Source organism: Xenopus tropicalis, chromosome 8 (assembly GCF_000004195.4).
Source record: "Xenopus tropicalis strain Nigerian chromosome 8, UCB_Xtro_10.0, whole genome shotgun sequence".
NCBI lineage: Eukaryota > Metazoa > Chordata > Amphibia > Anura > Pipidae > Xenopus > Xenopus tropicalis.
The window spans coordinates 111,788,338-111,797,740 of NC_030684.2; the positions used below are offsets into that span (position 1 = coordinate 111,788,338).

The 9,403-nt window shown below is 40.2% G+C and overlaps 1 protein-coding gene across 1 annotated transcript; it reads left to right on the plus strand.

Annotated features, from left to right (window-relative positions):
- The first annotated feature begins 1,655 nt into the window (after positions 1-1,655).
- Positions 1,656-9,030, plus strand: gjd2 (gap junction protein delta 2). The gene is made up of 2 exons (XM_002932834.4): positions 1,656-2,082; positions 6,072-9,030. Exons 1-2 carry the CDS (start codon positions 2,012-2,014, stop codon positions 6,913-6,915), a joined length of 915 nt encoding a protein of 304 aa, XP_002932880.1. The 5' UTR covers positions 1,656-2,011; the 3' UTR covers positions 6,916-9,030.
- Positions 9,031-9,403: the final 373 nt, after the last annotated feature.

The window sequence follows — 9,403 nt, forward strand, 5'->3', positions numbered from 1 at the left end:
GCCTGAGGTTGGCAGCACTGAATTTATGAGAAGGGGAGGCATGTAGGCATCCTGCTCCTGCCTCCTAAATTGCATATCAGTTAAAGAGTGCAGGGTGACACAGGCTGTAATGAGGCCCTATCCTTAATGCCTGCCCAATGGTAGATGGTAAGGAAAGTTTTGGCCTGTATCTGCTGACACCGAGCTCTGCACCTCGTGCCATACTTTTACCTGCTGCAAAGTGCAATGCACACCCAAACCCAGGGCAGAAGTGCTCCCTGAGGGGCATCCTTTTGTGCTTGTGCACTTCTGCCCCAGGTCTTAGTAAATAGCCCCCCCTGTGTGTTTAGTGAGCTGTTATACAACTAATGCTTAAGAATTTATGCCATTAAAAAAATGGCATAAAAACATCCATGACAGCTGCAGGGCAATGATGTTTAATATCCCTGGTTTAGACAAAAGAGCAGTTATATGTTGTGTTTTAGTTCTGACACAAACAGGCCTCATTCCTATGCCAGTGCAGCTCTGCTAAAGGTATAAACCCCATTCTATGCACAGTACCTTGGGAGCCTGTGTTACTCTTTGTTGGATACACTTATGGCACCGTTATGAATACAGGGCACTGAAGGGAAGGAGTTACATTTAGTGAGGACATGGGAACAGTCTGCCAACATCCTGCCCAGGAAGCTTGTCCTTTCTCATTGATGTCTAGGAGGAGCTGTCCAGTGCTGAAACTGACCCTGCAGGGAACTGTATACTGGCAGCACATCCATTCCTGCTGCCTGGCACCCATACATGGGCAAGCTACACTTCTTCTCTTGTTGGGATATAGATTAACACCCAATGTTTAAACTGGGCTTCTAAACATAGTGATTTTATAGCAGTAAGTAGGTTTAGTGCCTCCTAGGAAACTTGTACTAATCTTTTGATTCCTAGTTTCATTATATCAAAGAGATTTGAAGTCTTATGATACAATTTAATGGAACAACAATAAAATATTAACTTGGTCTGCTGCCATAAGGTTTCCAGTCTGCACAGACATCCTATGAGCTGTAATGCATTGCTTTGCACTGTTAAAGCAGACTCCAGCTGTGAATGTGTAAAATCTGACGTGTGAGCCCCACAAACTCTTTATTAGTGCTATAATATTCTCACTCCATGTCTTGGCTGGCTCCATCTCTGTAGAAAGAATATATTGTATTTGTCTGTGATAAAATGCACTACAGTCTAAAATAAATGTGCAGACAATGCATGTTTCTCTGTATGTATGCCTGTGTATGACTGTGTATATCTGTGGGTCTGTCTGTATTGTTGTTTGTTTTGTATGTGTGTGTGTGGCTGTGTGAAAGCATGTGTATGCCCATGTGACTGTGTGTATGTGTCTGACTGTGACTGAATCTGTATATATATCTGTTTGATGTATGTCTGGGTGTTTGTATTTACCTCGACCATTGTGTGCTTGTAGAATATATGTGTAATTATGTGCTGTGACTTCTCTTAGCCCCTGATTTGTTAAAAAGAGATTCTATCAAACAGCAGGTACCAGGCTGCAACTGAAGGGTTAAGAAGTGCTCACCTGCCTCCCAAACACACACGTCCAACCCCTGTTCAACCCATTGGCCGGTTTCCGTTATCTCCCTGTCTGCTCTTCTCATTTCGGGATTTGCAGTCTGTGGAACAGATTAAACAGAATAACTTGATCACAAATTAATCTGTTATCTATGCTTTACACCAGCTTCCTCCGCCTCTCCTTTCTCTTATTTCCCCCCCTTCTTTGCTATAATAACATTTAGCAGAATCCCACTGGCTGCCTCTGGCTCCTGGCCAGGGACCTATCTGCATGACGCAAGCAGAGACTACTTAAAGGGAGATTACAGGCAGTAAGACAGTGCTAGCAGCCTACTCGTATAGGGGCACCTTTGATTACCCAGCCACAGATTAGTGCATTCTGAGCACAAGTCACCTCCCCCGGTGGCTTCCCCAGCAGAAGGTGTAAAGCCTCCCCGCAGAACCAGGTCTCCGATGTACAGCGATGGGAGAATGGACTATCTTAGAAAGACTTTTGGAGGCTGCTGTGCAGCAGCACAGTACTATGATAGGAAGGTAAGTAATACTGTATATTTTATGTATAGTAATATAAATGATGATTTGGAGCTTCTGTACCATGTGCTCTTATAAGAGTTTATTATATCAAATCACCAGTAGAGATCTGTAAATCGGGACCTGCAAAGCAGTCATTTCTATCTGCTTGTCTATGGAGTTTAGAATGTGTCTGCAAAGTCTACAAACTGGAAGAAATAATGCAGAGAATGTTGGTTTCTACTTTATGTGAATGGTTATGTGGCTGGTACTGTATGTGCATATACTGATAGTAGATAGGCTGTCTGTTTGATGTGTGCTGCATGCTGGTATACGGTATATATTTCATTATGGTAATCAGAAAGTAAGATGTGGAAGCAATATACTTTGTTTAGTGCTGAGGGTATCAGGCTTAGAGCGGTGATTTGTTTTGCAGTGCAAGTCATTGTGTTGCTGTCCCCATGTAGGGTTTTTTGCTGGTGACCTACAATAGAAGGGGCTTAGAGAGAAATCCCCCTTACCTGTCAAGCCTAATTACAGTACAACTTTCAAATGGCATGTTCCTGTGATCAGGAGATGGAACCTTCTCTGTAAGAGGCTGCTCTGCACAGGGTACCTATGGAGCGTACTGCTAGCTAACACTATGCAATTACTGTGCTGCTGAAGAGCACGCTGCTTCCTATTAACTAAAGTGAGTTGCTTCTGTATGTGCCTTTTATTCTGCACCCGCAGCGACTTGCTACTGTATTCCCTTTCTGCACACACGTATCCCCCCACTGCTCATACTCCCTACAACCCTGTGTATAGGTAAGAAATTCATCATACACACCCGTCTTTGCCAAATGCACAAGATAATTAAACAGATCGTTGTGTTCTTGAGAGGCTGTCTCGCAGATTGGTTTCTGCAGGATATAACTGATACAAGCAAAGCTGGTGATTGATGAATTACCCGTTTAATTATCAGCATTTTGCTCCACAAGGGAACACTTGTCATGACCACGGTAAAATATATGGCCATACACCTTCTGTTCTCATTTCTGGCTTACTGATCCATAATAGCATTAACAGCAATATATTCTTGACACATTTATATATATATATATATATATATATATACATATATATGTATATATATATATATGTGTGTGTGTATATATACTGTACCTATATATATATATGCTATATTTATATATCTGTGTATGTAAAATCTTATATATATATATATATATATATAGGAACAGGTGAAAACAGGCACTCACGTATAATGAAGTAATAATTTGCCTGGGTGCAGTATAAAGTGAGCATACAAAATTAGAAAGAATATGCCGCACACTCAGGTCTTAGATGCAAAAAACAAAAAAATATATATGTGTGTGTGTGTGTGTGTATACATATTTATTTATATATACATACACACACATATATATATATATGTATAATTATATTATTATATTATATTATTATATATATGCACACATACAGAAATACAATAACACATAAGGATAAATAAAGTATAAATACATGGAGACAAATGCTGTGTAAGTACACATATAAAGACATGTGGATACAAATACACATGGAGACACACATATACAGAAAATTACACAGATAGTGTGTACAATACAAAAATAGGGACACTAACATATTTACACATACATGCATACAAATGCACATATGTTAATGTACAAGAAAACAATGGTACAGGCACATAAACAGAAACAAATGGACAAAAACTGACATGCAGATTCTATAGAGAAAGAGATGAAGACAAACACACACATTCTGTACAAGTACACAGTGGTATAGGCATACAGGTTTGAATACACTCTTATACACTAGAATAACACACATAAGGACACAGACACAAACAAACACATGGACAGACAGACACACACAAGTAAAAAACATACACATACATTCAGGCACAGGGACACATATACAGTCACATGGGCATACACATGCTTTCACATACACACATGAAACATACACAAATACAGATAGACCCATAAACATAGAGACACACACAGGCATATGCCAGAAATTTGGGGGGGGGGGGGTGGATAGCTAGTTAAATATAACTAGTTAAACCATGCAATGTTACTCTAAATAAACTTAACACACAATAAAATGCCCCTGAATACAATGCAAAGGTCTGTACATATTTCAGAGAAGGCAGACTCACAACAGCATTGCAGAAGTGCATTTAGTCCCACAGAATGAGGAGCTGAGCTGCTGAGCTAACCATTCTACCGAGACGGAGCCAGCCAAGTAACAATACTATAGCACTAATAAGAGAGTTTGTGGGGCTCACACATCACATTTTACACATTGACAGCTTTAACAGTGCAAAGCAATACATTACAGCTCATATGATACAGATGCCTGTGCAGACTGGAAACCTTATGGCAGCAGACCAAGTTAATATTTTATGTTTTTCCATTAAATTGTATCATAAGACTTCAAATCTCTATGATATAATGAAATAAGGAATCAGGAAGCACTGACCCTATCTGCTGCTATAAAATCACAATGTGTAGAAGTCTGCAAAAACTGGGTGTTAATGTATAACCCAACAAGAGAAGAAGTATAGCTTGCCCATGTATGGGTGCCAGGCAGCAGGAATGGATGTGCCGCCAGTATACAGTTCCCTGCAGGGCAGTTTCAGCACTGGACAGCTCCTCCTAGACATCAATGAGAAAGGACAAGCTTCCTGGGCAGGATGTTGGCAGACTATTCCTCTTATACTCATTTATTGTAACCCCTTTTCCTCCAGTGCCTTGTATTCATAACTGCACCAAACTGGGTTTGTAATAAACTGCAGCTTCATTTGTTTCTGACATAACGAGATTAAGATTTTGAGTCCCAAATCAACGTGCATAGTATGGGGTACATCCCATTGGCACAGCTGCACTGGCACTGGAATGAGGGCTGTATTTGAAAGAAACCTGTACTACCCACAGTAAAACCTGTAACCCCCCACAACCTTTTAAAGATGACGTTTCATACGTAAAATTGTACATCATTTTGGGTCGTATCATTTGGAACATTTATACTGGATTTTGGGAGTTGGCAGTTCTTGCTATTAAAAGAATTCACACTTTAGCAGAATCATTTACACACTCAGGGGCATACAAAAAAAAGCTATTTCTTGACCTTTTTACTGAAACACATTCTTTAGCCTTTGTTTTTAACTTGCCAATAAGCAGCCCCCTAAACACACTAAATTAATCATGGGGGATTTTTAGAATCGTTCTGCCATTTCATGTTGGGGCACTGGGGGGTCTTACAGTGGATACGGTGGAAACAGTTTCATTCAGGTTGGATTCTTTTCCCTTAGATGCATTATTTTTTTTGCTAGGTGTTAATATTTTAGAGAAATGCTCTCTCTATTAGTTACTCTAGCAGAGAGGCTATTAGACCAAACTGTAATTAATGCTATTTATTTTTGAAATAATGAATTTTTTAAGAAGACCAAATAAATGCAGAATTCATGCATGGACAGTACTGAGCCTAGCCTCTCTCTCCCGCAAGAATGAATTTTAAATACTGGGAAAGTAATTGCCTTTACGTTGATCCTGTTTCCCTTTATCCATCCTATTTGTGTCACTGGGGACCGGGTTGAAAGACAATTTGCATGCAAATTTGCAGTCCCTACAAGTGCTGAGTTTATTTTTGGCATTCTCCCCTGCTCCCAGTGTATGCAGCCTGCCGATTGTTTCCAAGTTGAGCTGTGATCAATATTCTGCCTTAGCCTTTTTTTCTGCTGACAGTCACAACATATTTTTATTATATATTTATGCAGAGCTTACAGTTTTTTTTTTCGCAGCACATTACTTAGAATTTAATGGCATAGTATGAAATTACCTGCTTTGGAACAATATATTAACTGAATATATTCATCCCCAAGGGATAAGCCAACAATAATCATATTTTTCAGAATACTATAAAATGATATGCCCACCTACATGCATGATGTCTTCTGTGTATTAATCATGCTTTTTTTTTGCCTTCAGGATTCTGCTGACAGTGGTTGTCATCTTCCGGATACTTATTGTGGCCATTGTTGGAGAGACTGTTTATGATGATGAGCAAACTATGTTTGTGTGCAACACTCTTCAGCCAGGATGTAATCAGGCATGCTACGACAGGGCTTTTCCAATCTCACATATAAGATACTGGGTGTTCCAAATCATCATGGTCTGTACACCAAGTCTCTGCTTTATTACTTACTCCGTCCACCAGTCTGCCAAGCAGAGGGAGAGGAGGTACTCTACAGTCTTCTTAACGGTAGACAGAGACCCAGACACTGTAAAACGAGAGGACAGCAAGAAGATTAAGAACACCTTGGTTAATGGTGTCCTGCAAAACACAGAAAACTCCACCAAGGAGGCCGAGCCTGATTGCTTAGAGATCAAGGAAATCCCAAACCCATCCATTCGAACCACCAAATCCAAGATGAGGCGCCAAGAAGGAATCTCAAGATTTTATATCATCCAGGTGGTCTTCAGAAATGCTCTGGAGATTGGTTTCCTAGTGGGACAATATTTCCTGTATGGGTTTAATGTCCCGTCCATGTACGAATGTGACAGATATCCTTGCATCAAAGAGGTGGAGTGTTATGTGTCTAGGCCAACTGAGAAGACGGTATTCCTGGTTTTTATGTTTGCGGTTAGTGGCCTCTGTGTTGTGCTCAATTTGGCAGAGCTGAACCACTTGGGCTGGCGAAAGATCAAGATGGCAGTCAGGGGAGTACAAGCAAAAAGGAAATCCATATATGAGATCAGGAATAAGGATTTGCCCAGAATGGGGGTGCCCAACTTTGGCAGGACTCAGTCCAGTGACTCAGCCTATGTGTGAGGACATTTTAAATACAGCAGCTGAGAACTGGACTTGTGCAGCATGATGGGGGGGAGGGAGGGTGTCTGATTAATGGAATGCCCTTGGACCTGATTGCCATTGCATCGCAGAAATGAGCTGGCTGGTATAGTTAATATCAATCAGCAGTAGCTGCCAGTGATTTAATTGGCTAAAATCTCTGGCTCTAGTAGCTCATGTCAATGTTTGTGAATATAACTTTTTTTATTGGATCCTTTTGTACAGCATTGCGGAACGTATTACTTTCCTAAAAGCCTCCTGTATCTCTGCTCAGTTACAACTGTTATGATCAAGTCACTGTATGCAGGAAGAGCACAATATATAAGGAGACCAGTGTTCCATGACCCAGCTGGTTTCTAGTGAGTAATGCCTTTTGGTGGCCTGTTGTAAGGAAATCTTAGGGGCTATCCTCTCTACTTTGTATAGAATAACAGGTATAAGCCATTTAGGGTGTCGCCAACTACAGCAACCTTGCTTATCTCCATGACCAATACACTTGAGAAATACATTGTGCAAAAAATCCAAGAGGAAGTGGCAACACTCTCCTTGCAGATAGTTATAGTCTGGGATTATGGAGCTGCTCTTAAACAGCAGTCTCTATGAATACTAAAATAAGGGATTATGAGTTGACAAGTATGCAGTGTGGGACGTACTGCCAACCGTAGACCTTAAAGCCTTGCTAGTCAAAACTTGTCCTCGTGTACCATTAACAGACCTGTACGGAAAGCTTTTCTCTGAGCACAGGCAGAGCAACTCACGATCACACTGCACGTGATTAACCCATGAGACCTCAAGCAGAAATATCCCTTAATCCAGAAATGTCAATGGCATGTGATGGTGCACAAGGCCGGGAATTCCAGATCCAATGTCTTTTCTTACGTACATAATCAGCTTTATATTGGTGAAATACAAGACTTGGGCTGACACATCCACAACAGAAATCTGCCCTTTCACCCAAAGTGATGGCAAAAAAAGTGATTATTTATAAACTGTCCACATGGAATACAATTACATAAAATCTATCATAACCATATATTTAACTGTTGGTGAATTCATACCTACACCACCTATGCCCTATCATTATAGAGAAGCTTGCAGAGTTATTTCTTTCAATCAGATTTCCCCTTTCTGAACCATTTTCCATCCCAGGCTCTCCTGTCTCTTGTAATGCACCTGCCAACACCTCACAGGCCAAAGGTGAATGCTTTTACTTGCTTCAGGATGATTGAGAAGAAGCCTCAACAAAAATACATTCTTCCCTATATCTGCTTGTCACCTTTTGGTCTGGACCATTTATCCATTGTTAAAAAGGGAAATTAAAATATAATAAAGGGCATATTGGAGGACATGTTTAAGGTTCCTTAAGCACGTGTTCTGTTGCATGTTGAACTTTTATCCTTCTTTCTGCTTGCAATTGCACTAAATGTAGAAATCCATTTATCATTTAATATGTTCCTGTCTTGACCTGAAAGCAATTGGCTTTTTTTGGTGACAGAGATACTGTTCTAGCCCAAGGGTCAGGAATCAGCACGGCCGCTTGACAAATGCAGTTCTTGTTTAAACTGATATTTTCTAGTTGCTTAATAATGCAAGGCAGGCTGATTTAATAATTGGTGCTAAAAGATGTCTATTCAAAATACCTCTAACGGCATCGGTTTGATGGCACAAGTTTCATTGACCTTGACACGAGGGTTGCTAAATGAGATCTTGCGTTTCATGCTTATAAGATTTGTGCTGAGGACTAGACATGTCTCCAGGCGTTCCTTTTGTCTTCTCCCTCGGTTAAAAAAAAATCAAGAATATTGTCCAGTTGCCTCTGTGTTATGACCTACATAGTCTTCAGTGGTCAAATAGGTTGCATTAGATGTGTTACTATTGGTCAATCTTGAACAGCATTTTTTATAGGGGAGAACAGTCAAGGAGCCTGATGGGAAGGAACGTGTCTTGTTAGCATGACAGACCTTTCTGCGTGGCTAGGTTATGCCGTGACTGTATTTATCTTATCAAGACAGCCTGGTGATTAGTTTCTGAGCTGTGCACTCAAATGTCCCAACATTCTACCATTTTACTGGAGACTTAAAGGAACAGTAACACCAAAAAATGAAAGTGTATAAAAGTAACTAAAATATAATGTGCTGCTGCCCTGCACTGGTAAAAGTTGTGTGTTTACTTCAGAAAGTCTACTATAATTTATATAATAAGCTGCTGTGTAGCCATGGGGGCAGGAGAAAAGGCACAGGCACATAGCAGATAACAGATAAAACACTATTGTATTCTACAGAACTTATCTGTTATCTGCTATGTGCCTGTGCCTTTTCTCCTTTGAATGGCTGCCCCCATGGCTACACAGCAGCTTATTATATAAATTATAGAAGTGTTACTGTAGCAAACACACCAGTTTTACCAGTGCATTATATATTTATTACTTTAAAGCGCTTTCATTTTTTAGTGTTACTGTTCCTTTAAAGGG